Source organism: Podarcis cretensis (genome assembly GCF_951804945.1).
Source record: "Podarcis cretensis genome assembly, chromosome: 8".
NCBI classification, from domain to species: domain Eukaryota; kingdom Metazoa; phylum Chordata; class Lepidosauria; order Squamata; family Lacertidae; genus Podarcis; species Podarcis cretensis.
In genome coordinates this window covers 93,117,720-93,145,074 of record NC_137177.1, presented here as the reverse complement: position 1 = coordinate 93,145,074, position 27,355 = coordinate 93,117,720, and the positions used below count along the sequence as shown (strand labels likewise).

Sequence of the window (27,355 nt, the reverse complement as noted above, 5' to 3'; positions counted from 1 at the left end):
TAGTACAATAGCTTTGTAAACAAGCATTTTGGTTTCCTTGATATGTAGTATCCCTTTAACTCAGGGGTAGAGAAACTATGTCCTCTCCAATTTTGTTGGACTCCAGCTCCCCTCAGCCACAGGCAGTATCACCCATGGTCAGAGTTGTTGCAAGTTCTGGGAGGAAAGTATCCCAAGGACTCTGGGATGTCATGCAGCTTTTGCCAGAGGCAGTGATGTCACTTGACTTGGAAGGCTTCGGCGTTAATTTCGAGGCTCCCTACGGGAAGGAGCAACAGCACCTCTGAGCACGTTAAGAGTGCAGTGTCCTCCTTAATGGGCAAACACGTCCAATGTTTCTCAAACTTGGCTTCCCAGCTTAGCGAGCAGGTAGAGAGCAGGAGACTCTTCATCTCGGAGTCGTGAGGGGGTTGGACTAGATGACCCTCAGGGTCCCCTCCCCCTCTACAACTCCCCCCATCCCTGACCCCCCCAACCACAGCCGGGCCTGAGAAGGGCGTGCTGCGACGCCTGCGCAAACCTCGCGCTGCGTCTCTCCGCCCCGCCCACCTTTTTGCGTCGCGGCGGGAGAATGACGTGTCCTCCGGAGGGGGGGGGGTTGGCTTAGGAACACTATTCGACGCGCTGCGCGCGCACAATAGGACGCCCCTTCTCCGTCAGTTCTCCCTCAACCCTAGCGCCGTTCTCATTGGACGCTCGCGGCACTTCTGGAAAAGCTGCCGCCGATTGGCTGCCTCGCGGAAAGGCGGAGCTCGAGGGCGCCCCTGGTGGGCGGAGCGATCGGCGCCGGCGAGTCTCCCCGGCTGGTGACGCTGTGACGTATTAGCGGCGGTTTGTGCGCGCAGGCGCACCAGCTCGCGATTCCTGGCTCCGGCGGCGGCGGCGGCGGCGCCTCCTTCACCTCAGCCGGACCAGTTGGGGGAGGGGCAGAGCGCGAGCGAGCCAAGGCAGGTGAGTGCCCCGCCCATTCCGCCAGACCACGCCCCCTCCCTGGAGGACCCCCCCACCGGCTCCCTCCCCGGCCGCCTCCGTCGGGCCTGGCCGACTGACGGGCCGCCTGGGACGGGGCGGCTGGGCGAGCGCGTGGAGAAGAGCGGGGCGGCCGTTCACACGTGACGGCGCCAGGCTTGCGTGACGTTGACACGTGTACACCGCTCTTCCTCTGCTGAAGGCGGGCGGGCGGGCGGGCGTGTCTCTCAGAACAGCCCTGCGAGGTAGGTCAGCGGGCGGGATTTGAACCCGGCTCCAACCCTCGCACCTCCGATCTGTTCGTGGCGCCTGTCTCCCCGCAGGGGCAGCCTCTGCCTGGGCCTGGGGGCCTCCAGGGCAGCGCTTGGCCCCTCGACGCCTTGCAGGAAGCCGCAGCATCCCGTCTCCTGCGCCTGCCTTCCTGGGAAGCGGGAGCCTTGGTGCTGCCCAGCTGTGGCTGCGGGACGGTTTCCCCTTATGAGCCAACATAGCTCTGGTCTGCTGTGGTTATTAACAGGAATCGAATCAAACCACTGCCTATGACATTAATCATTAGTTTCTCTTGCTGTTAATCATAATTACTACATTATTAATTACTGCCCACCAGCTTGCCCCTTCCCTCTTCCCCTCCACACCCTCCCAGAACTGATGCCAAATGCTCTTGACTTGCATGATGATTGATGTCAGTCACCCTGTGTATGAAATACAATGTGCGTGTAGGTGATTTAGTACCATGTACGGGGGTGGTGCTAGTTTGTTAAAGGGGAAAAAAAGATTCTAATTAATTAATGGATTTCTAGCCAGTTTTCAGGGTTGAAAGCCACTTGCAAGGTGAATTACAGCACACTTAAAACACAGCATATAATTGAACCATGTAAACAATGAGCAATGTTCAGTTCACAAATTATTAAAATAAGATAGCTTCAGCAGATAAAACTTCAGTTAAAAGCACCCAAATGCAGGCTGGAGTATAATAAAGGATTGCTTAAAATGTTTTGTAATTGTTCTTATTATGCTTCATAATATGCTTTCTATTCACTGCTTGGATAATTTCTTATTTTTATACATTATACGTGTGTACTCAGATGTAAATCTCCTTGAGTTCAGTAGGACTTACTGCTAGGTGTGTAGGATTGAGCAGCAGTCTTTCAAATTCTCCCAAGGCTAGCCATGCGTAGGCTTTGCATAGTGTGTGTGTGTATGTATGTATATATATATATATATATATATATATATATGTGCGTGTGTGTATGTGTGTGTGTATCAGTATTATATCAGCTGTCCATGTGGTAGAGACATGCGAGTTGCTCTAGTGAGGACAATCCAGAGCGTCAGTGCCATAAAGGCCTTGTTCCTTGCATCCACCCATGGAAACTCAGCTGGCAGGAGGATTTCAGGTGCTGAACCGAGTGCTTGTATACTTGTGTGTGTTGGCCTGTATTATACATTAGAATATGTATTAGAGTAAAGTCTTTCTAAGGAATGAATATGTTGTTTACTGATAAGTAATTCTCACCATTTTTAGTGAACTTACCCCCAGGGAAGTGTGTGTATGAATGTGGCTCTATAACACAATTTTGTGCATATCAACTCAGAAGGAAGCTCCACTGAGTTCAGTGTGGCTTATTTTGAGGACAATTGTAGCTCATACTTTCCTCTCAGTAAAATCAGTGGGTCGACCATTGGTCCATCTAGCTCAGTATTCTCAGACAATATTCACTGACTAACAGCAGCTCTCCAGGATTTCAGGCACAAGTCTCTCCCAGCCCTACCCTGAGATGCCTGGGATTGAACCCAAGACCTTCTGCTTTCAAGGCAGATGCTCTGTTGCTGAGCTATGGCTTCACAGTGGCTTAATTTAAGTGGATTGTGAGAGTGTGAGATGCCTGCAAGTCACTGGGGAGCAGGTTGGTTGTGGTGCTTTTAAAGAAACAAGCATTTCCAAAATCTACTAGCAGCAAGGAGGATTCTCTCACACTTAGCAGATAATGCGTCTTCTAAGGTGATGCCTGCTGTGACATGTGTGCGTCACGTAAAAACTGGATAAAACAATCATACTTTTTCTGAACAACTGTTTAATCAGGTGACAGCCTCATTATATAGGTGTGCTTATGTAAAAAATGTGTTAAAGTAAATGCCAGGAACTTGTTGACTGCAGGAAAATGATGATACATTTTTAAGTTGCATGAAGCCCAGGTAGCAAGCATGGTCAGGGAATCCACATTTTTTAATGATTTGTGCACCATGGTAGATGTTCTTTACCTACAAACTGTGGGAATGAGGATGATGTTTGGAGATTTATTGAAGATACTCCATTTGCATGTGTGCAAATGGACACACCACCCTATGAAGTTCTCAACATCTTCAGGTCTTGGGCCAATCTTAAACATGGCCTGCATTATAATAATTAATAATAATATGTTCTTCCAAGGAGGCAGGGGTTATAGTATCCCAGTGGCCCTAGATTTCAATCCATAGTTGAGAGCATTTTTTTAAAAAAACCAACAACAACCCTCCCTTCCCTGAAAGGCTGAAGTACATGTCTGTAAGTCATGGTAGAAGACCATTGGGGGCTTGGTAAGCTTTTCCTAAAGGAATATCGAGTCAGACAAGTAACTTGACAGCTAAAACCTATGAATAATTATGTGGAAGTAGCATTCCACTGTGTTCAGTATTCCCCAATAAGTGTCCTTAGGATTTCAGTGCAATTGGTTGCTCTCCTGCTTCATAGAATCATAGAATCATAGAGTTGGAAGAGACCACAAGGGCCATCAAGTCCAACCCCCTGCCAAGCAGGAAACACCATCAGAGCACTCCTGACATGGTTGTCAAGCCTCTGCTTAAAGACCTCCAAAGAAGGAGACTCCACCACACTCCTTGGCAGCAAATTCCACTGTCAAACAGCTCTTACTGTCAGGATGAAACCAAACCTAGCGGCCCCACATCCACCTACAGCAGCAATCCAAAATGGAAGGTCTGGTCACAGTCCCATGGCAAAACACAGATACAATGTGAGACAAAGTCCAGAAGTAGCCCATGATCAAAACACAGGGAAGTCCTATCACCAGCAAACAGCTTCCTTGGAAGATAGCTTTCCATTCCTACCAATCTGCTGCTTTGGGCAGTTGCAGTGCATGGATAGGCCCCCTGGCAGTTCACATGGCCTCTTGGCAAGGCTCAGGCAGCCACCTGCATGAAGTAGGGCACCCCAGACATCCTGCAATATATGCAAGTTCCATGGCAGATGTATGAGTGTCCATTAGCAAACCAGTTAGGCTGGAAAGGTCTCTGTTAAAGTAGATAGTCGGGAAGCCTCTTGCTTAAATTGACCTTTGGTCCCAAACCAGTCAGTTGACTCTTCTAAACAGGAACATAAGACGGGCCTTGCTGGATCAGACCCAAAGACCTATCCAGCATCCTGCCTCACATACTGACCCAGTTCATATATCACTTGAAGCCATAGGTAAGAGTAAACTGAATTGATGCAAGTGAACCATGTGCTTGTGCCTCTGCTGAAAAGTTCTTGCTGTGCTCCTCCCCTGCTGCCGTGCTGCTGGGGAACAGGCCATAGTCTGCCTTGCCATAATATCCCTGATGTTTGTTGTCCTCTAAGCAAACCATGAGAGGTCAGCCAAGAACAAGTCTTGGTTACTGTTTGTGGTTTGTTTATATTAACGAAAGTTGGCTTTTACTTGATTTAATGTGACTGCATACCAGGATAGTACCTTGGAGGTCACAGAAACAAGGAGGATCTGACTTTGCTTTTACCAGAAGAATAAAAACTAGACTTTGCAGTGTAATAAATCAGACAGCTACTCAAACAAGGACTTCCTTTGGTTAAAGTTAGGTCATTGCAGTAGCTGAACATTAAGAGCCCACAGAAAGCAACATGGGAAATGGCAGGTGCAGATGTCCAAAACTGGATTCCAAGGAATGATAGAGGTGAAGCAAATTATTTAAGGCTTTTAAGGCTGCAGTCCTAAACTCTACAAGGAAATAAATCCACTGAGCTTTGTGGGACCGCTGCATAGGACTGTGCTGTTCATCAGGTTCCCTGAATCCCACTGAAGTTTAGCCCAGAATACAGTGGTACCTTGGGTTACATATGCTTCAGGTTACATACGCTTCAGGTTACAGACTCCACTAACCCAGAAATAGTACCTCGGGTTAAGAACTCTGCTTCAGGATGAGAACAAATCACGCAGCAGCGGCGCAGCAGCAGCGGGAGGCCCCATTAGCTAAAGTGGTGCTTCAGGTTAAGAACAATTTCAGGTTAAGAACAGACCTCCGGGACAAATTAAGTACTTAACCTGAGGTACCACTGTATGGAGTTTCCCCAAAGCATATCTGCCTCTCCTCATAAACTCCAAAATTCTAAGGAATTCAATTGAGGCGGCCTTGAAGGTGGTCTTTTTAGAAGATAATGTTGTGATAGTCATAGGTGCCAACTCCCTGGGCTCCTGGGTGCCTGAGCACCCATGAAAGGGCCAGGCACCCACAAATGTTAGTGCCAGGGCCATGCACGCTGCATGCCACCCGCGGCCCCAGGGGCAAGTTGGCACTCATGGTTATAGTTCTGCTGAAGTCTATTCTGCTGCATCTGACTGGTGGCTTGTCCACAAAACCCCAGAGTTAGAAAACTAAAGACTGCAATCCTTGCCATATCTGTTCAGAAGTAAGTCCTATTGAACGTATTGGGCTTACTCCCAGGTAAGTGGGGTAAGGATTATAGCATAAGGATAACTCCTTAGTTTTCTCATTCTGGAGTTTTCTGGGCAAGCCCTCACCATCATGCTGGAAGAGAGGAAAGAGGGAGCTTCCCAGGTTAACACCTTGGTTTTTGACAGTAATACGTGGATTTTATTTATTTTATTTTTAAAAGGAAGACAAAAGGCATATGGAGTCCAAATGGAACAGATAAGCAGTGAAGGAGGTGTTGATATGTGCCATATAAGATTTTTTTGGAGCTCATCCTGCTTAGTGCTGCCCAGAGCTGTTGGGGGGGGGGGGCTGAAATTTTAGGTGCTGCCTTATCCATCTAGTTTTTCAGTGAAATGCCTCACATATTTTCAATTCCTTTCTTGGCAGCTCTTGCAGGGTTTTTTTTTTTCTAAAGAAAAACCCATGCAGATTTTTGACACATATAAAATATGTATATTTTAAGTCAGTTCTCTATGCTGCCTTGCACCAGAATTTAACCAAGATCCAGGACGGGCAAGTTTGATTCTTAATTGCTTGGTCACTAGGGGCAGAAAGCAAGTATGCCACCCCCCCCCCGGGCAATAGTGCCATTGAGTCCTCCCTTTTAATTTGGACCTGGGTACTTGAAGGACTGGGGCACGGGTGGTGCTGTGGGTTAAACCACAGAGCCTAGGGTTTGCCGATCAGAAGGTTGGCGGTTCAAATCCCCGCGGCGGGGTGAGATCCCATTGCTCAGACCCTGCTCCTGCCAACCTAGCAGTTCGAAAGCATGCAGTGCAAGTAGATGAATGGTTACCACTCTGGCAGGAAGGTAAACGGCATTTCCGTGCTCTGCTCTGGTTCACCAGAAGCGGCTTAGTCATGCTGGCCAAGTGACCCGGAATCTGTACCTCAGCCAGTAAAGCGAGACGAGCGCTGCAACCCCAGAGCTGTCCCCGACTGGACCTAAACGGTCGGGGTCCCTTTACCTTTACTTGAAGGACCATATTCTCCCATAGGTGTCCTTCATTTCCCTCTGGCTCCTGAGGTTCTGCTTCTGGTTCCCCTGCCAGTAGAGCATTAGCATGTCCATGGGGAGCATTGCAAAAAGCACTATCTAAATGTTATACAGTGTTCTTAAGGGACCTATTAGAAAAAAAGCTTATGGACAGATGGGAAAACTTAAAATAAGGGAATGGTTTTCCTGTTTGAATGTCTCTTGCTCCAAATGATGTGCAGTTTGTTGTATATATGAATTGTCTTGCTAGATCAGATCTATGGTGCCCCTAGTCTACCAATCTGTTTACAGCTGTGGTCTGACAGATGTTCTGAATGCTCACAAGCAGGACAGACACCTGATGCCCTTTTCCTGTTTGTATGGCCTGGCACTCCAGTTGTTGTTAAACTACAATTCCCATTAGCCCCGGCAAGCATGGGCAATGGCCAGGGATGATGGGAGTTGTAGTTCAGCAGCATCTGCAGGGCCAGAGGTTCCCCTTCTGTTTACACACGAAAGCTCATACCTTAAAAGCTTATATTTAGTTGATCTTTAAAGATGCCACTGGAATTATTAAAAAATATTTGTTCATCTTTCATCTTGTTATTTATTATCCCTTCTATTTGGTTATCATTGCTCACTCTCTGGAGGCTAATCTAATCCCTTTGAGCATAATAAGCAAATAAGAGCTTGGGAGCAGTCCAGTGGTAGCCATCCCACACCTGCCATCACAGAGGCTCTTCAAGCATCTTGCTCTCAGGGAAGCCGAGAAGAAGTTGCAGCAGCTTCTCCAAAAGAAACAGTTGTCTTTTCTGTTTTATTATTTAAATAGTTGCTGGTTCTTATTGTGGGAAAATGTTTATGTAAACCACTCTGTGAAAATGTTAGATACCTAAAATAAATGAATAATAAACCATTCTCTTTTAAAGCCAGTGCATGTCATCCCATTTGATGCTACTGAACTCCATAGGTTAATTGTTACAAAAGTGAGCATGTTGATATAATATCACTGCTGCCTCACTCATTAGGGACCGCTAATGTGATCCATTGAGGTTTCAATTTCATTGACCACTTCCCTTGCTTCTCTTAATGAGCATGATGGGGAGAACTTTGTAGGCTATCTCTTATCTGCCACAGTTGTGTAGTACAACAATGATATGTATTTGTGGTTATTTGATGATAAATGGAATTATTTTATTGAGCCCTGAGCAATGCAATCTGGAAGGAAGATTACTTGAAACAGAACCTATTCTGATACCAGTGCATATTTCAGATAATGATGTAAAACAACAACAGGAACCTAGGTAGCAAGCATTGCTGTTTAAGTCTACAATTACCAGTGAGAAAATGTTTCCAGCTCTGCAAGCCAAAATTGTGATGGAAGTGAATATGTCTGAGTTTAATCATTGTCACATCCTGCTCTTGTCTGCTCTTGCTTTGCTTCCTTCCCCTGTTTGTATATGGCAGAGTTTTTGAATTGCACAGAATGCTGCTGAGACCTGCCTGCTGAAGAGTTCTGTTCTTGAAAATCTGCTATGCAGCGGGGGACCACTAGGGGCGCATCAGAAGATGGCTGACAATAACATCTCTCCAACCCACACAAGGTAAATTGGAGGCTGTGATGGAAGTAAATAGCCTCCCTACCCCCCCCCAGGATTGTGGTGGGGGACTGCCCTTGCCTGCTGTGCCCTATACCACCCCCAAATTTGTGGGGATGGGGGCACTAGGCACAATGCCCTCCTGTGGGATTTCTGCGCTCCTGGACGCCGTCTCTCATCCGCGCCACTAGCTGCAAGAACTTCAAAAGAAACAATTTGGATGAAGCGAATGCACATATTTCAAGGAAGAAGGGGGAGTAAAGACTGCTAACAGAAGAGATCTCTGATAAACAAGACGAGTTGGAGGAACAAGTATAAATCATGAGAAGATACGCCAAGACTCGGTATGGCAAAGAGACTGATGGGGGGGGGGAAACTTTCCTTTCTTTCCCTTATGTGATTAAACAAGAATCCCCCCCCCCTTACAAGTCAGAAATGTCGTTTTAAGGACTTAAGCTGTGGATTTAAGGCTGTGTGGAGATAAACTTTCAAACCAAAGCATGTTTTAAGAAGAGCGTGGAATGTATAAGGGCTTTGGAATGACGCAGTTAAAAATTTCATCGCCATATTGGGAAGTTCTGTCGGAGGACTTAAGTCTGAGAGGAGAAATAGAGCTGTTTTTATATTGTGGGTGAAACTCCTCAGTGGAACTTAAGAACGACAGTTCTGTAATTAATGATGGAAAGAGCGCTGTTATCTATGAAGGTGATGATATATGGAAACCATCTCGATTTGAGGATTGGAAGAACGGAAAAATTCACACAGGATTATTATTGGTGTTTATCGGCTTAAGGAGACTATCAGAAGAGATCATAAAGAAAAAAGAGAAAATATATGAACAAGATGTGATGTGGAAACAGCAAGATAAGACTGGATAGAATTATGAACTTTATTTGGACTGATTTGGACATTAATGCAGTGGCAAGAAGATGATCAGAATCCCCCTTCGGATCTTGAAATATGGGTTCCCTCAACAAAATTTAAAATTCGGCTTTGTAATTTGGAATTTATGTGATGTGATTTGATTTGATTGGCCGGTTAATAAAAATTATTTAAAAAAAAAGAAAAGAAAATCTGCTATGCAGATTTTCTGGGACAGTGAAACTTGATGTCTCTGGAAGTTTACCCACTCTTGATTCTTTCTGTCTTGGGGACCACAACGTTCTGATGATGTTGTGATTAACATATTTCAGTCAAAATAATTTTGAGTCAGCTTTCCTGCTTATTTGTATCAGGTGAACATTTCTGGTCAATCAGTTTGGGAAACATACAAATGGCTTTATACCACTACCAATTACTTAGAATCAGGCTGATGCCCTCAGGCAGTGATTTCTCTTGACTCTGATATGTTGCTTCCCACATGGAGGAAGCCATTTCGTCATTCCCAGCGTGAACCATGGAATCTCTTGGAACATTTTGCAAAGATTACACACCCCAGCTGGGCGTACATGCTCTTGACTGCAGTTCCATTCCATTGGTGATGCAAGATCATACACTGTTCCAGTTGAGGGCAGCCAGTGGTGAGTTTCTCTCTGGAGCCTCTTGTTTCTGTTTCTCCGCCCCCACCCGAAAAAAAGCAACCACCCCTTGGATGTTGCTTAATAAACAGTCTCCTGGGCTAAAGCTCCGGTTCTTCACCACCTCCCTCTGTGACTTCTATTCAGCTTCTGTGAGTAAAATTCTGAGTGAGCAGCAAAGTACTGTTTGACTGTTTCCAAATTTTGGAAAGAGAGTCTGTGGCCTTGGCAGGGCTTTGGATTCGGTGTAAATAGCTACTCAGTCAGTTCAAACTGACTGGGACAGGGGTCTTCTGTGTCCTTAGCTTCCGCCAGGGTGGGATCCTGGGCAAATGGGAGAGTTGGTCAGGGGTTTTATATACAGTGGTACCTCAAGTTACAAACGCTTCAGGTTACAAACTCCACTAACCTGGAAGAGTTACCTCGAGTTGAGAACTTTGGCCCAGGATGAGAACGGAAATGGTGCGCCAGCGGCAGCAAGAGGTCCCATTAGCGAAAGCATGCCTCTAGTTAAGAACAGTTTCAGGTTAAGAACGGACCTCCAGAACGAATTAAGTTCATAACTAGAGGCACCACTTTATTTATTTATTTATACCCTGCCCATCTGGATGGGTTTTCCCAGCCACTCTTGGCGGCTTCAAGCAAAATATTAAAATACAGTAATTCACATAGAGAGAGAGAGAGTTGTAGCATCTCCATCATGCCTCTAGGCTTAGTTGATGTTGCAAGTGCTGATGGGCAGATACCTGGGCTAGAGTAATAGTGTTTTTAATTAGTGTTTGTTACACTCTGCTTTTTCAGAGAGGTTAAAGAGGCTTTCCTGGGTCTCCCAGTGGTCTCCCATTCAAGCAGGTCCATCTTCCTCATGGGTAGGCAAACTGAGGCCCAGGGGCCGGATCTGGCCCCATCGCCTTCTAAATCGCAATCAGTGTGTTTTTACATGTGTCCTTTTATTTAAAATGCATCTCTGGGTTATTTGTGGGGCATAGGAATTTGTTCATTCCCCCCCAAAAAATATAGGCCAGCACCCCACAAGGTCTGAGGGACAGTGGACCGGCCCCCTGCTGAAAAAGTTTGCTGACCCCTGCTACCTCTTTGCTTCAGCAGTATAACACAATCAAGTGCTCCCTTAGATTCAGAATGGCCAAGCCTTTCAGATGCATGCTACTTCCATTACAATACATTCCAGGTATTCTGGAAGAGTCTGACATGGAAATTTTATGATGCCCTAATTCAGCTAGCATCTGATTTAGCATGTTGGGGTTATATATATGTATGCATGTGGTATTTGTCTATCTGCCTGCCTCTGTATTTATTCATTTATTTCATAAATTTTACTGTTTGATTGTAGAAAAAACTCCAAAGTGGTTTACAGAAAGATAAAACAATAAAATTATCACTAAAAAAATTACACCATAATTTAAGACAAACAGAAAATTAAAGCCACAGTAAAATAGACTAAACAAATTAAAACTCATACAAGCTTTCTAGACACCTGGGAGGCTTGTCTAAATACGAATGACTTCAGCAGGCTCCAAAAGGAAGACAGCGAAGGTGGCTGCCTGATTCCAAGAGGACTCAGGTACCTTAAGGGACATTGGCTCATCTGCCCTGACAAGGATCAGCTCCTGAAGTCCTGCTCATCTGCCACCACTGAAGTACAGGCAGGGGGTGAGTTTGGGAAGCAGATCCTTTTGCGTTATGGTACCAATGCTTTGGAAAGCCTTTTCCAAGGAAGTCCATGGGGCTTCCCATGCTATATGGGATGGAGGGAGATGTCATCGCGCCACCCCTTGGTGTGTGGAGTGCCGCAGGGCTCAATCCTCTCCCCAATGCTTTTTAACATCTTTATGCGCCCCCTTGCCCAGATTATGCGGAGCTTTGGGCTGGGTTGTCACCAATATGCTGATGACACTCAGCACTATCTGCTGATGGATGGCCATACCAACTCGATCCCTGACACACTGACCAGATGTTTGGAAGCTGTGGCTGGATGGTTTCGTGGGAGCCAATTGAAACTAAATCCTTCAAAGACAGAGGTCCTTTGGCTGGGTTGGGATGGTATGGGGATGAGGGACCAACTCCCTTCTCTTGTGGGGGCCCAATTAGTGCCATTGCCTTCTGTTAAGAGGTTGGGTGTAACCCTTGACGCCTCCCTTTCCATGGAGGCGCAGATTACAACAGCAGCCAAGGCGACATTTTTCCACCTTCGCTGCATCAAGCAGTTGGTCCCTTACCTTTCCCACCCTGACCTGGCCACAGTGATCCATGCAATGGTCACCTCCAGGCTTGACTACTGTAATTCGCTCTATGCGGGGCTGCGCTTGAAGCTGTCCCTGAAACTCCAGCGGGTGCAGAATGCTGCAGCGAGGCTCCTCACGGGGTCTCTGCCATGGGAGCATATTCACGCAGTGCTTTTCCAGCTGCACTGGCTCCCGGTGGAGTACAGGGTCAGATTTAAGGTGCTGCTTTTGACCTTTAAAGCCCTTCATGGCCTAGGACCCTCGTACCTACAGGACCGCCTCTCCTGGTATGCCCCACAGAGGACCTTAAGGTCCATATATAGCAACACCCTAGAGGTCCCGGGCCCTAAGGAAGTTAGATTAGCTTAAACCAGAGCCAGTGCCTTTTCAACACTGACTCCTGTGGTGGAATGCTCTGTGTCTTGAGACCAGGGCCCTGTGGGATCTGATCTCTTTCTGCAGGGCCTGTAAGACAGAGTTGTTCCACTTGGCCTTTGGCTCAGAATCAGTTTGATTTCCTCCCCCTCTTTCTTTTTCCTTTCTCCTCCTATGAAGAGATTGCTCCCTAATTGTTTTAATGTTGTATCTTAATCTTTTAAATTGTATTTTAATCAACTTGTTTTTATTATTTGTTGTTAGCCGCCCTGAGGAGGGCAGGGTATACATTATTATTATTATTATTATTATTATTATTATTATTATTATAATATTCATTTTGCCAGCTAATTAAAACCTGGCTCTTTGGGAAAGGCTGATGGCTGACCTCTCTAGTGTTACAAATGATATAGTATTGTTTTATTGCCTTTATAGATAGGTTTTACAATTTTAGACACTTTGGACTCCTGTATTTAGAACATCTCTCTGTGTGTCATTAATGTACATATAAATAAATAAATAAGTAAGTAAGTAAGTAAATAAATAAATATTTTCAGGAAAGAATCTTGTGGTGCCTTAAAAGCTAACAGTTGTATTATGGGATAAGCTTTCATGGACTCACACCCATTTTGTCAGATGCATCCTGTTTGCTACAGCAGTCTTTTTTTAAATAAACGTTGTCTCCATTCATTAAGTTACTTACTTATTTTGTGAAACAGTTCAATTTTAGAAAAAGGAAATATTCTCTCTCTCACTCTCTCACACACCCACACCCATGGGAAAATAAAGAAGTAGAACATGTTCCATTTCAGAACACATTCTGTCCCTCTTCACAGGTTACTGCTTTCATTTTGAAAATAGTTGCATGTTAATGTGCTAGGCTTGTAAATCGCTTCTTGCTTGGTTACCTCCGCCAGTCAGAATCACCTGTAGCCAACTAGGCAGGGAAGTTGTCCAATAGTTAGGTCTTATTCATTTCCTTTTTATGACCACAAATCAGACAAGCTGGGAGCAATGTTTGTGGACTACAGTCATACCTCATGTTATGTCCACTTCATGTTATGTTCTTTCAGGTTACGTCCCGCAGCGACCCGGAAGTACTAGAAAGGTTACTTCTGGGTTTCGCCGCAAAATGACGTCACACACATGTGCAGAAGCAGCGGATCACAACCCGCACGTGCGCAGACGCGCCGCTGCGGGTTGCACTCTTTTCATGTTGCGAACAGGCCTCTGGAATGGATCCCATTTGCAAGCAGAGGTACCACTGTAGTAACTTTAGTGGACTTTGTCAACAACACACAGATCTGACTGGCAGGATGAGTTGATCCTTCCCAGGTACTCGAGCTTCCCCTTCGCTGCTGTCCTGGAACTGGTTAACTCTGTTCCCTTTATCTTACGTTCCCCTCTCCTGTTCTGATATTTCAGTGGCATGGTGTGCCTGACCCTTTCTCTTTCCTCCCCTAGTGTTTGAGATCTGTGAATGCTGCAGTCTCACAGCATCTTCCAAAGAAGAGGAAGCACCTGCCAGTTGTGACTTGATCCCAGACGCCCTTGGAATGACACTTGCTACAGACTACATGAGAGATTCGGAGCTGGCCCTTGTGTCTCAGTGGCAAGAGCTCTAGCTCTGTAGCCCACCAGGCTTTCCTCCTAATGCTGGGCAAGAAAAGGAGCTCACCTCAGCCTGACAAAGAGACGTTTCATGCCCTTGACAGCTCAGAGGGGCTTCATCCTCGCAGCTTCCTGGGAGCTGCCCCCGAGCACATCTCTCCTTGCCCTTGGTACACTTTGCTGTGGCACTCCTGGTGTGACGTTCGTACTCTTAAGCCTTTGCCATTTCTCTTTGCTCTGTTGCCTGTTTCCGGACTGGATCATGGGGGTTCCTCACCACCCCACAACTGTTGGAGGAAGGGTGTGAACTTTGAAATGGCACCTGTGAAATGCCAGGGACCTTCTGCACACACAAAGTTGCCACTGGTTGACACAAGAACTGGCTGACTGCCCAGGCATCCTCTCTCTGCCTGCCTCAGGATCCCACAGGACACTCGCTTTGCCTGCTGCTCGCCATGTTTCTACTACTGCCCTTTGATAGCTTGGTGGTTAACCTGCTGGGCATTTCCCTGACCGTACTCTTCACTCTGCTTTTGGTTTTCATCATTGTGCCAGCCATTTTTGGAGTTTCCTTTGGCATCCGCCGCCTTTACATGAGAACCCTGCTGCAGATATTCCAGGTGAGTCAAAATTCCTGATGTTGCTGTGAGTTGAAGGCAGCAAGAATTAATACCCTCCACTGGATGGGATGTGTCAGCAGTCAGGGTGACTCAGAGCTTTTTGACAGCAGCAGGCTTAGCAATCAACGTTCAGGCAAGGCTTTATTTGCTCTAGGGCTGGCTCTAGCAGCTGTTGTCAATGCCAAGACTTAGCCCTGGAACGTATGACGTTGGAGTCAACGAAGATGACCCTGAGCAGGTGCAAAGTGCTACTAAATAAGTAACTACAAAGTTTCCCCATGCATCAGCAAGGGGAGAGAGTTTCCAGATCAGAGGGCAGGGTCAAAGAGCCCATTAGCACTGCCGTCAGTTTTTCTAGAGTTTTAAGAGTGGGCTTTGTGGACCACCTTGTACAAAAGGGTCTCCCTAAGGAGGAGTGGGCACAAGCTCCCCTCTGACACCGTCCAGATCACTTTCTATATGGGCTGTGATTGGTTTGGGAGGCAGACCCCCCCCCACCCCACTCTGCTCGTGATGGGCAGCTGTGTGAGCAACTGTGCTCGCGTAAGCAAATCATATATCATGTTGAGTTTAGCAATTGAGAGAAGAGCAGTCAATGAAAGTGCCTCTGCTCTGCGTAATTTTTTTGTTTCCCTGAGGTCCACATCTCCTGGAACCTAAATGCACACCGTGGGCCTTTATGCTCCAGTTCTCTTTCTGATCATTAATTCTGCCAGGCTCTTAAGTGCTGGGCTGGCACAGGCATACCCTTAACTCCATCTAGGAAACATGCTGAGGGTTCCAGCGCACCCTCCTCTCTCCTTCTCTTGTCTCTCTCCAGCCCTTCTGTCAGCTGGTTTCAGCATTACATTTACTATTTCTAAAGTGATTTCAAATCAAAGTGTTCTGCAGTAGACCACATCATCACCATTTGAGCTCAATTTCACCTGAGTTGGTAACAGGCGCACACAACAGATGCTCTTAAATGTCTTTTTAAACATATGTTTAGAAGTGAGGGGTTCAAAGAGAGTCGCATGTCCAATTGCATACCCTCTTCTGAATTGCTTAACCCTGCTTAATTGTGGGCTTACACCGGCTCAGTGCATGTGGGTCTCTATTGCAGCTTTCTCTTCATTTCAGTGAGGAAGCTTTGGGCAGACTCTTCTGAACTCTGAGAAGCGTATCTTAACCAGTTTTAGAATCCTCATTTCAGAACCATACCAAGAAATGCTGCAGTGTTCTCAGCCTGAGAGATGGTTGTGTGCTTCCTCCACTGGACTTTGGTGGAGAAAAAGCCTGTTGATCGAGGAGGAGTGTGGGCCTGTGGTGCAAGTTTAGTGCCCTGAATATTTTAGTCCATAGCTGTGTACCAGTGCAGCAGGGAGGAGGAACAGAAGGCAACCAGGAGTCCAGTTGTGGGTATATGGTGCCTTGGAGGGGAGAGGCTGACCTGGTCATAAGGGGGAAATGAGGCTGGCTTCAGGCAATCACTTGAAAAGCTGCCCAGGGTTGTGTCTTGTTCTGTGGCTGGTTGGGGCAGAAAATTAGGAGCACTGGAGGTGGCAGGGCAGGGAGAACTTTGCCTGGCTAGGTTGCGTGAACCCAGAACTGGCCCAGCAATTGGGCAGGGTGAGGCCACTGCCTCAGTTGGCAGAAGCCCCCCAGGCGGCACTCCCGGGGGTGCCCCACTGCCTCCGTCAGTGATGAAGCACTGCCACCAACAACGCCAATTTCAGGCAAGACTGCAGCCATTTTGAACAAGATCTCACCAAAAACCAGCCCAATCTTGTTTGAAATTGGCGGTGCCCAGCAGCGCATGTGGCTGCGTTTGCAGGTATGGGCAGGGGGTGGTGAGTGGGCAGGAGCAGGGGCAGGGCAGGGCAGGGCGGCACTTCCCGTTTTGCATCAATCTGCCAAAGAGGATGTGGTGTGCCTACATGAGCCATGTTGACGTGCATCATGTCAGTTCCAGAGGTCAAGTAGGCAAGAGCTGGCAAGGGCATTAGACAACAAGCAGAGCTCTGGCCCTGACTGGGTTAAGCTGGCTTCTTGCTGTTCCTCCAAGTCAGCTGGAGAAAGGATGTGTGTGCAGGTATGGTTTTCCCTTTCCTGAACTTCCAAGGATTTGCTTTTTTATTTCAACAAATACCATATTGACCTGAATAAAGTTGCACTTCCCCCCCAATTCTAACCGTGAAAAGTTAAAGTGCGGCTTATATTCGTGACCTTACGGTATGCAGCCAGGAACGTGGGGCAAACAGTGGCACCCGCCCTGCGCGTAGTCCCCCGTCCCCTCCCCCAAGACCGGGAAGGGAGAGAGCGAGGAAGGGGAAAGGCTGCTGACAATGCAGCACACACGAGCACACACACACACACCCAGTATGCAGCCAGGAGCAGCAAGGAAGGGAACGACTTATATTCAGGTATCCCCACCCCGCTCCAATTTAAAAGTTGTGGCTTATATTCAGGTGCGGCTTATTTTCGGGCCAATACCGTGCTTTGGAAAAGCTTTGACTGGACCAGCCCTTTCCTATTTTTCAGGCCTCCCGCTTCGTGGGCTGGAAGCCTCCACAGGCTGCTATTGTTATGATCCAGGTCCACAGATTGTTTTTCCAGTCCCATCCTTCCCAGAATTTGATTCGGATATATTTATTTATTTTAAGCATTTCATGGGCTGTATTTTTCTGAGAGGACAGCATCTGAAGCAGGCTACCAAAAAGAAAGAAAGATTACAAGCATCAGTAAGCAACACTAGCATTTCAATTGCCATCAGTAAAACAGGCAATACAAACCAGGCACTGCAGCCAGAGAAAGGCATCCACAACCAGATTAAACCAGCAACCAGTGAAAGCATCCTGTTTGCCTGTGAGACAGGCCTTTGTTTATTATGAGGGGCCAGGTCTGCCATTGTCGGAGCAGGGAACTCAACAAACCCCACTAGGCAAAGCAGCCTTGTGTCCTGTTCATTCTCCTCTAAGTCGCTGCTCCTCCTAGCCTGGTGCTGCCCACCCTGATCCATAGTGGCTTTCCGAGGTCCTATCCCAGCCACTCGCAGTCTTACCAGCTTAGGCTGCTGGGGGTTGCTTTCCTGCACACCTAAGAGAGCTTCCTGGAGCAGACGAAGGGCCCATTGTCCTGTTCCTCATCCAACAACAGACAACCAAGCATCCAGAAAGCTGACAAGCGAGTGATGAAGCCAGTGGCCACCCCTGTTTATCTCCGTGAACTACTAAATGGAGATGTGACTGTTGCCCATTGGTAGGGCAGAAGGCAGGAAGGCAACTAGTAGGGGGGAGCCAGAGCCAAGTCAGTCTACTTTTGTCCCCATCCTTCTCCTTTGCCGAGTTCCACAAGGGCAACGTGGAGGCAGTGGGGATGGAGAAGGAGGAAGCTGACTTGGTTGTAGGCAGGCTGGTCCAGGGGTGGCTAAGAGCAGACTGAAGTTGGTGGGACAGTTCCCCATTCACCCTAATGGACCAGCCTCCGCTGTGTTCACTCTGGTGGTTGGTCCACCCATCCTCTTCCCTGAACTTGTCCAGCTGTTTTGAAAGCCATCTGTGTGAGTGTCTCTTGCCACATTTCACAGGAGTGAGTTCCAGGTCAGTTGTGTGTGATTGGTAGGATTCTCCTTTTTCCACTCTGTTGTCTTGCAGTGGGCAACGCTGAGGATTGAGCGTGGGGCCAAAGAGAAGAGGCACCCGCTTTATAAGCCCTATGTGAATGGTAAGAGGCCTTGCTGCCGTCTCTCTGGGGGAGGAGGGGGTGCGTGGCGGGTTTCGTTCCCCTCACTGTGTGTCTGCTGCAGGGATCATTGCAAAGGAGCCCACTTCCTTGGAGGAGGAGATCAAAGAGATCCGGCGGAGTGGTAGCAACAAGGCCCTGGATGCCCCCGAGTTTGAACTCTCTGACATCTTCTACTTCTGCCGCAAGGGCATCGAGACCATCATGGATGATGAGGTGACCAAGCGCTTCTCGGCCGAAGAGCTGCAGTCTTGGAACTTGCTGAGCAGGACCAACTACAATTTCCACTACATCAGCCTGCGCCTCACAGTCCTCTGGGGCCTGGGCGTCCTGATCCGCTACTGCTTCCTCCTGCCACTCAGGTAGGGCCTGGGGCCTCTCCTGGGAAAGACTGAGCTGGGTGATGGCCCCACCGCAACCGGGGCTCCCTATGGTCCAGGGATGAGGAACCTGTGGCCCTCCAGCCAGTGTTGGTCATCAATGCCCATCTGCTCCTGCCAGCAGGGGTAGTTCTTAGGGATGATGGGAGTGTAGCCGAGCAACATCTGGAAGAACCTCCCCACTTGCTCCAGAATGAAAGCTTGGGGGGGGGTGTTTCATGTTGTGCCTGCCCCATGGTGGAACTATGTTAGTGGCTGGGGTACCAGTGCAGTTGGTGGTCCTGCCTCCTCAGGGTTCTCCTCTCTCTCTCTCTCTCCCCCCCCCCCTTGCAGGGTAGCTCTGGCTTTCACTGGCATTAGCCTCTTGGTGACTGGCACAACCATGGTGGGTTATTTGCCCAACGGAAGGTGAGTTCTCAATAGTGGACCCCTACAAAGATCACCACCTGGCAACAGGTGCTGAAATACTCTTAACTTGCTTCGGGTACTGGGATTAAGGAGCAAACATCAGAGGAAAACTAATGGATTTAAATGTGGACTCCCTGTTTCTGCTCTTGTCTCTCTGGTCAGGCTCTGTTGATTCAACCTTCATATCACCATTTTGCCCTCGGGCAATTAAACGTGGAACAAAAGTGGGCAAGACTTTTTTTTTTGTATTCTTCTCTATTTGGGTGGTGGGATGGGGGAATTGCCCTCAGCATCTCAAGAAAATTTGAATAACTGAGCAAGAATCTTTAAAAAAAAGGCAGAGCAAAGGAAAAATAGAACTCTGTTAAGATGATGCCATTCTCACTAAAAGGTCAGAGCTTATCAGTATATCCAGAAGGCTAGCCTTTCTGCCTTTCACCCCAACCCTCTTGAGTCACACCAGTCCAAAGGGGGCTTCCCTGAGATCTCCCTCTTTTTGCATGTGTGCAACTTGTGCAAAAAGCAACTTGTGAGGAAGCACCCCCGCCACAGGGCTGCTGTTGCACAGGCTTCACACGGCAGGCTCCAGCCCTTTCTTAAAAGTGGGCCCATTGACCAAAGCCACCAGTCCAGGAAAATGGCAGGATCCTTCTGTCATTGGATTTGGCGTCGTTTCTCATCAGGGGATCATCAGAAGAAAAGGATGGCTGCGGTTTTCTCTTTTAAAGCCATGCTGCCACCTGTTCCTTCATGTAGTCCTATCTGGTTGGTGATTTTGAAAGCCAGCTGCTTCCAGAGGGAGGTGCTAAAGGTTGCCTGGTATGTGGCCATTTGGAGATGTGTGTCTTCCTCTTTTCTTTAGGTTTGTAAGTGCTATTTTGAGGAAAGCAGGGGCACCTAGACATAGATGGTTACTCTATGCTATAGCCATTGTGATAGTGTGTTTTTAATAGATTTTTAAAATAAACATATGCACATAGTTTTAATATTTAATATTAAGCATTCTATTACGGTTTATACAGTAGTTGTTGTTATTTTCTTTTTTCTAGCTGTTCCTATTTTATCTGCAAGCTACTCTGAATACCTATTAGGGAAAAGGGTGGAGAATGAATGAATGAATAGCCACAACAACAACTTTCAATTTAATCAGGTGTTTGCCCTTTAGGTGCAAAGAGTTCCTGAGCAGGCACGTTCATCTGATGTGCTACCGGATCTGTGTGCGAGCTCTCACAGCTATCATCACCTACCACCACCGGTATGGAGGGGATGGGAGGGAGGTTGTAGTACACATGCCCAGAAAAGGGGGAATGTTGACTGGGGCCTGTGTGTTGGCTGCATTTCTGTGGCTTTCATTTTTAAAAAAACAGAAAGAGGAGAGAACAAGTTTTTAGATCTTATGGCTGCAAAAAGAATGCCTGATAATGTGAGAAGCCAGGAAGGTGGTTGAACAAGAATCCCAATAGTCAGAAGGTACGATCAGTGCCTTTACAGCTCCTCCTTATGTCTTCTTAAATAAAGCATCGGCAAAACATCTGTACAGCAACACTGAAACACGCAGAAGCAAAACAAAGCTATTATTAAAATCACCGGCTGTTCAAGGGACATTTTAAGCAACTGCATAGGCCTGTTGACATTAGAAAGTCTTCAAGAGAAATGTGAAAGTCAAAAGCAATGGTGCCTGATGACTCTCTGTGTCCTGGCTCACGGCCTCAGTATCCGCTCTAAGTACTGGATACATGGTTCAACCATTCATAAGCTGTGTTCATCAGCAAAGATGCTGTCCCAACACTTCCCAGGTTCCTCCTGCTCTGCTTTTAAAGACGCTTGCCTAGAGCTTGCACAGCTTCTCCTGATTCTGATGCTATGGAGAACTAGGGCTGCATGTCCTCCGTGTGCTAATGGCACTGTGCTCCGAAACACCTAAGGACCGCTCCCAGTGGTTTCACGTAGAGGTTAAATAGCATTAGCTACAAAATAGTGCTCTGTGGAACCCCCTAGCACAGGTGCCAGGGAATGAACACTCTTAAAGTGCTCCTCTCGTGGGGAGGAATAGAACCCCTGTGCCCATTGCACAGAGTCAGTCTCAGGGGAACACCGTGGTCAGTGGTCTCAAAAGCCAGTGAGAGATTCAGTCATAGTAACAGAGCTGTACTCCCCTGATACAGGGGCAACCAAGGCCTATTTAGTTATGAAAGTCAGGTTTAAACCCAGATTTGAGCTGGATAATCAGTGTCATCTGCCACTGTCCCCAAGAATGACATGTTTAGCAATGTAGAATACATTGTGCAAACATGGGACACAAATTAATAAAATTTATATGGGTCATAGATCTGAGGTTTCTTTGACTCAGAACTTCAGGATTGTTGGTTTGTTTGTTTTTTAAGTTCAGAACACATAAAAACCTGATTGTATCTACTGTGTGTGAACTGTGCCATTATCTGTGTGGCAGGGCATTGAGGTCGCTTGTTCCTTAAGGATAGAAATTGGGGGAAGAAGGACACATGGAAGGAGGCCCCCTGCTGAATGCTTTTCCAGGACAGGCTGAGCTTGTGCTTCAGCCTTTTTCTTTTTCTTTGGCTTCAACCTTTTTCTTTTTCTTTGGCTAATCTCTTTTTCTTTCCCAACTTCAGGGAAAACAGACCCCGCAATGGAGGAATCTGTGTGGCTAACCACACGTCCCCGATTGATGTCATAATTCTGGCCAGTGATGGTTACTATGCTATGGTGAGGATGGAGAACCATGTGCATGTGTGTGTGTGTGTGTGTGTGTGTGTGTGTGAGGAGGATCACTGTGTAGCAGCAGAAGGTTCTTGAACATAACATTTATTGAAAATACTGTATTCGTTTTTGAAAAATCAGGGCCTTTGCCCAATTCTGTCAGGCAGCATTGGTGGCACTGGGTTGTTTTTAAACCAATCTGTCAATGTGCCCCTCCCAACAGCCATGGGGAGGAAGCATGTTCTGTTCATGCTGCTACAATGTGCCCACCACTCAAAGGAACAGTCATAAGATAGGAGTGTGGAGGCCGTTTGAACTCTCCTTGAGCATCCTCGCTGCTCCTGCCTTTTCCCTGAACCTTGGGAGCTCCTCTGCAGGCAGATGGGGGAATCCTTTGGCGCCCTTGGTGGTCTCTGGAGAATGTCAGGTGCTTGGGTGGTCTGCTGCAGCTATTTGCACACTCCTGAGCTTCTTAGCCAAGAGAGGCCTGTGTTCCTCTGCAGCCCCCCCTGAGGACCCTGTGCTTTTGGACAAAGGGAGGGCAGGTGTCTCCCACATTCCATGATGGGTGGGTAGCAGTCAGGTCCCACATTCTCACCTTCCTTAACGCTTGGCATTCCTGCGGGATGGTGAGTTTTATACAGACAAAGGTATCTTCCTCTGCAAGTAGAGCTGCTTGATGTTGGCATGGCTGTCTTAATGGGAGGCTGCTGAACCAAAGTCTCCCCCCACACCCTGACTGACCTATGACCTCTTTTCTGTTCCTCAGGTGGGCCAGGTCCATGGGGGGCTCATGGGGGTAATCCAGAGGGCCATGGTCAAGGCTTGTCCCCATGTCTGGTTTGAACGCTCGGAGGTGAAGGATCGCCACCTGGTGGCTAAAAGGTGGGTGCACAATCTGTCCCTGCTCCATATGCCCAGCAGGCAAGGCTTGTGGGTTGTGCTGCGTATGGTCTGGGGAGTTGCAGCTCTGACTGGTGACAGACTTGGCTACCTGGCTGATTTGAAGTTGAGGAGCTTGCTTGGTGGTTGCTGGGGCTGCTGGAATCTTCTTCTGGATCAGCCAGGCATGTACCTCTCAGTGATACACACACATGCTCTCTCTCTCTCCTTTCTACCTGCAGGCTGTCTGAACATGCTCATGATAAAAATAAATTGCCCATCCTTATTTTCCCTGAAGGTAAGCAAGAATTAAGGAAGAAGGGTTAAGTCCCAGGGCTCTCTATAGTCATGGTGCCCCAGCCACAGGACGGATGAAAGCATCCTATTAAACATATAAACTGTAGAGGCAAGTAAAGGCTGGAGGGATTCACAGTCCTGAATTCCAAGTGCCTAACAGAAAGCAGCCACTTGGGTGGGTAGAGACTGAAGGCCACTCTATCCCTGCATCTCTATGGCCCACAACTTCTTGGCTTGGTATGGTTCACCACTGAAAATACGTTCTGTTTGAAATTGGATGTGCCACTCAGACTTCGTTGAAAGCTATGCCCTTGATTTATGCCGCATTCTCACAAATACACAGGCTTCCCCACCCTACCCCACCCCCATGGGTAAGTCCTCTGTCCCACCATTGGTGATCCCTGTTCCTACAGAAATGGCCATTTCTCTTCACAGGCACTTGCATCAACAACACTTCCGTGATGATGTTCAAGAAAGGGAGCTTTGAGATTGGTGCCACTGTTTATCCGGTTGCTATCAAGGTGAGAGCTGTTACCATTGAGCAAAGCACCCTGAAGCTTGCTAGGTAGGCCTTGGGGACTGGAGGATAATGCCACTGTGGTCTGTATGGAGCCAGGAATGCTGGAGAGTTGAGAAGCCCTGGGAATTTCTGGCAAGAGGTTCCAGAATCTTGTACTATGCAACACAGGCCCTGCAACTTTTCACAACCTCTCAGCCTGTTATGCCATTGAAAGTATTTACTCTTGGGCTTTGCATTGGACACGTACCACTGGGGAGTTCTGTAGATGAGCCACCTTGGAATGATTGGGAGTGATCCCCATTTATTCATCGGGACTTTCATAGGAGAATTCCCCACTAGCCTATGCCTATTTGGACTAAATTTCAGATCCATGGAATTTGTTTGGGGCACATTCAAAACTTGCATGAGCATGTAGAGAGTTGGGTAAAGCAGGCCACTGCACGATGGCACACAGACAGAGGAATTTCAGCTGCATTGCTCTACACCTTGGGGTGGGGACCTATGGCCCTTCTTGAACTTTAAGCTCTCATCAGTCCCAGCAAGCATGGCCAGTGGCCAGGAATGAAGGAAGTTCTAGGTCTTCAGCAACATCTGCAGGTTCCCCACACTTGGACTTTCCCACAGTGAAAACTGGGCATGTTGCTCTCTCAGCCTAATTTACTGATCTCATGGGGTTGTTGTGAGGATGGAACAGGATAATCTCATGTAAACTGATCTGAGCTCCTTGAAGGAAGAGCTGGACACTACTGTTTAAGAAGGATGTTGACAAGCTGGAAGGTGTGCAGAGGAGGGCAACCAGGGTGATCAAGGGTCTGGAAACTAGCCTGATGAGGAAGAGGGGTTGATGGAGTTTGGTATGTTTAGCTTGAATAAGACTGAAAGGTGAGATGATAGCCATATTCAAACATTGTAAGGACTATCACATGGAAGAGGGAGCAAGCTTGTTTTCTCCTGCTCCGGAGGGTAGGACCCAAACCAGTGGATTCAAATTACAAGAAAGGAGATTCCGACTAAACACCAGGAATAACTTTCTGACAGTAAGAGCTGTTCAACAGTGGAACAGACTTCCTCAGAAGGTGGTGGACCATCCTTCATTGGAGGTTTTTAGACAGAGGTTTGATGGACATCTGTCAGAGATTCTGTAGTTGCAGAGTGTTGGACTAGATGCCTCTTGAGTTCCCTTCCAACTTTATGATTCTATGGATGCAAATATCATAAATGGAAATCCTTTATTGAAAGGCAGTTCCTACAGGCATATTTCTTGCTGTGTGTTGAATGTGGCATAAACCTCTTTTGCTTTCAGGAGGTGTTGAGTTCTCTATCTTCCCCTCCCTCCCCTCCTTTTGTCCTTCAGTATGACCCCCAATTTGGAGACGCCTTTTTTAACAGCAGCAAATACGGCATGGTGACTTATCTGCTCAGGATGATGACCAGCTGGGCTATAGTTTGCAGTGTCTGGTACCTGCCGCCAATGACCAGAGAGGTGGGTACCTGAACTTGGAGTAGGGCTGTTATCAGAGAAATGGCAGCCATCCCCACCAGGCTCCTTTCTGCAAATTCCAACCAGCCTTTGTTCTTTTTTAGCCTGATGAAGATGCTGTGCAGTTTGCCAATCGGGTGAAGTCTGCCATTGCTAGGCAAGGGGGTCTTGTGGATCTCCTGTGGTGAGTCCTGAAGCTGATGGATCGGGAGGATGGGGAGAAGCTGGGAGTCATGCCATTGGTCCACCTGGCCCAGTGCTCTGGACACATTTTGCTTGGAAAGCAATAGCTCTACCTCTGAGCTCTGCCCACTCAGGGAAGGGCCGTGAGAGTAGCATCTTCCTTATCTGCAGAACGTCCCTAGTTCAGTCCCCAAAGGCATGTGTGGGCAGGGCAGGAGATGTCCCTTGCTGAAAACCCTGGAGAGCCTCTGTCAGGGTAGACATTCCTGGGTTAGATCAGCCAATGGTCTGCATTTGTATAAGGCAACTTCCTAAGTTTCTGTGTCACAGCCATGTTGGGATGTGGATGGGACTCTATCCTGGCTAAATCTATGGCTTCCTTGGGCTCAGTCTACATGTTAAGATTCCTGTATTGCAGGAGTTTGGAACAGATGATCCTCCAGGTCCCTTCCAAGTCTATGATTCTATAATTATGCAGAATTCCATGGTTCTTCCTACTACATTTTTAAGAGCTCCAAATCAGCTGTATGCCAGTAGAAGAAGCCTCCTTCACCTTTAAAAGATGTGGGGAGGTTGATTTTAAGCTGGAAAAGAATAGGGAGAGTAAAGACTTCAGCAATGTTTCCATGTTTGGCAGCAGCCTGCGTAGGATGTTCTCTGTTTAAAGACCATTGTGGTGGGGAGAACCATGGACACTGGCCTCAGCTGTGGCTTGAGCCTCCAGCAACCCAAAGAGCTAGCTGCCTGTAGCCTGCAGCGTCTCTGCAGCCAGCCGCTGCTGAGCCTTTTCCACAGTGGATGGATTATGGGAGTGGGGCTGGCCAAGCAGCCTTGAAGGCGCTGGCTGTGGTGGGGTAAGCCCATGCGCCTGAGGCTCCCTCCTTAGCACTGCCACATGATAAATCTGCACACAGCGGCTGTGAGTAGAATTTGCAAGTGCAGTTTTTCCCTTCCTGCTTGCCAGGGCTGTACGTTCCCTCTTACACGCTGGTGCTTTTAGCCAACAGGGGAGTAATTTTCTTGTCCGTCTGCCCTCTCTCTCTCTCTTTTTCTAGGGACGGAGGCCTGAAGAGGGAAAAGGTGAAGGACACCTTCAAGGAAGAGCAGCAGAAGCTCTACAGCAAAATGGTTGTGGGCAACCATGAAGACCGAAGCCGCTCCTGAGCTTCGTGGAGCAGGGGCTGCTGCAGGACTGACAGCCTCCACCTCCTCCCAGCCTTCTGGAGCACATTCTTGGCTGAGCTGCCGCTCCAGGCCAAGGTGGTGCTGCCCAGAGGCTCATCAGCAAGAGGCCTTATTTCAGCTGCAATGGCTTGGCTCGCTGCTTAGACAGCCACAGTGGAGAACTTTTCCCACAATGGGAGTGGCTGGATGGGCTGCCCCACATTTTGTATCTGTGTGACGGTGCTGGAGAATGCCTGAGTGTGTGCGTGTGCATGTGTGCCTGCACTGGAAGCTGCTGTGCTTGCAAGAGCAGCTGGACTTGTTGAGCCCCTGCTGCCTGTCGTAGGTGCCCCCAGCAGCTTCCTCTGCCCTTTGCAGCCCCAGGGAAAGGCTCTGTCCTCTTTGCATTCTGACTTTTCACTCTTTCTCTCCCCCCCCCCCCAAAAAAGAGAACTGACTGAGACTGTATAGGGTCCCTTTGCATTTTTTAATTAAAATATATAGAGATGGAGCTTTGTGCTGAATAATCCCTCTGGTGTTTTTCAAATGGAACTGCAAAGATGGTGCAGCGCTTTGGCTCTCAAAACTGGGAAGGGGCCTCCTTAAAAGAAGTGCCAGGTTAAGGAAGGTACAAGGCCTTTCCCCTTCCTCTTTGGCATTGTGTGTGTGTGTGTGTGTGTGTCCGTGTCCTACTTGGACACAAGTGGCTGGGTGCAGAAGTGGCTGCACTCTGTTAGAGGGCAGTGAGATGGCCAGTTTGGGACACAGAAAATATCACCACTATAGTAGGAAAAGGTGTGACCCTGGGTGGGGAATTCTGCTTTGCCCATTCCAGGGAGAGGCCACATATAACCGTGGCCTGAGCTTCACCCACATCAACCCCTGCTAATTCTGGCCTCTGAAGAAAGTTGGTTTTTAACATCTGCTAATGCAGACTCAAGTTTAAGATACTGAAGTCAAGGGCCCTGAGTCAGAAGCAGTCTTCTCTGCCAT

At 47.7% G+C, this 27,355-nt stretch overlaps 1 protein-coding gene across 3 annotated transcripts; it reads left to right on the top strand.

The window, feature by feature from the left end:
• Positions 1-810: 810 nt before the first annotated feature.
• Positions 811-26,873, top strand: GPAT4 (glycerol-3-phosphate acyltransferase 4). 3 transcript variants are annotated; one of them, XM_079989005.1, is made up of 13 exons: positions 811-951; positions 13,844-14,610; positions 18,243-18,312; positions 18,395-18,692; positions 19,044-19,118; positions 20,284-20,373; positions 21,749-21,842; positions 22,606-22,721; positions 22,961-23,016; positions 23,451-23,536; positions 24,890-25,018; positions 25,120-25,199; positions 26,254-26,873. In XM_079989005.1, exons 2-13 carry the CDS (start codon positions 14,446-14,448, stop codon positions 26,360-26,362), a joined length of 1,368 nt encoding a protein of 455 aa, XP_079845131.1. In that variant the 5' UTR covers positions 811-951; positions 13,844-14,445; the 3' UTR covers positions 26,363-26,873. The 3 variants fall into 3 exon arrangements, with proteins under 3 accessions (XP_079845131.1, XP_079845132.1, XP_079845133.1); XM_079989006.1 differs by lacking the exon at positions 811-951 and adding an exon at positions 1,044-1,214; XM_079989007.1 differs by lacking the exon at positions 811-951 and adding an exon at positions 9,833-9,913.
• The last annotated feature ends 482 nt before the right edge of the window (positions 26,874-27,355 follow it).

What these genes read in the sequence shown, in the direction of transcription:
- GPAT4 (XM_079989005.1), top strand. Translation starts at nt 14,446, where the DNA reads ATGTTTCTACTACTGCCCTTTGATAGCTTGGTGGTTAACCTGCTGGGC. An exon ending in CATCCTTATTTTCCCTGAAG is followed by an intron (nt 23,017 to 23,450) that starts GTAAGCAAGAAT and finishes TTCTCTTCACAG; the next exon opens with GCACTTGCATCAACAACACT. An exon ending in TGCCGCCAATGACCAGAGAG is followed by an intron (nt 25,019 to 25,119) that starts GTGGGTACCTGA and finishes GTTCTTTTTTAG; the next exon opens with CCTGATGAAGATGCTGTGCA.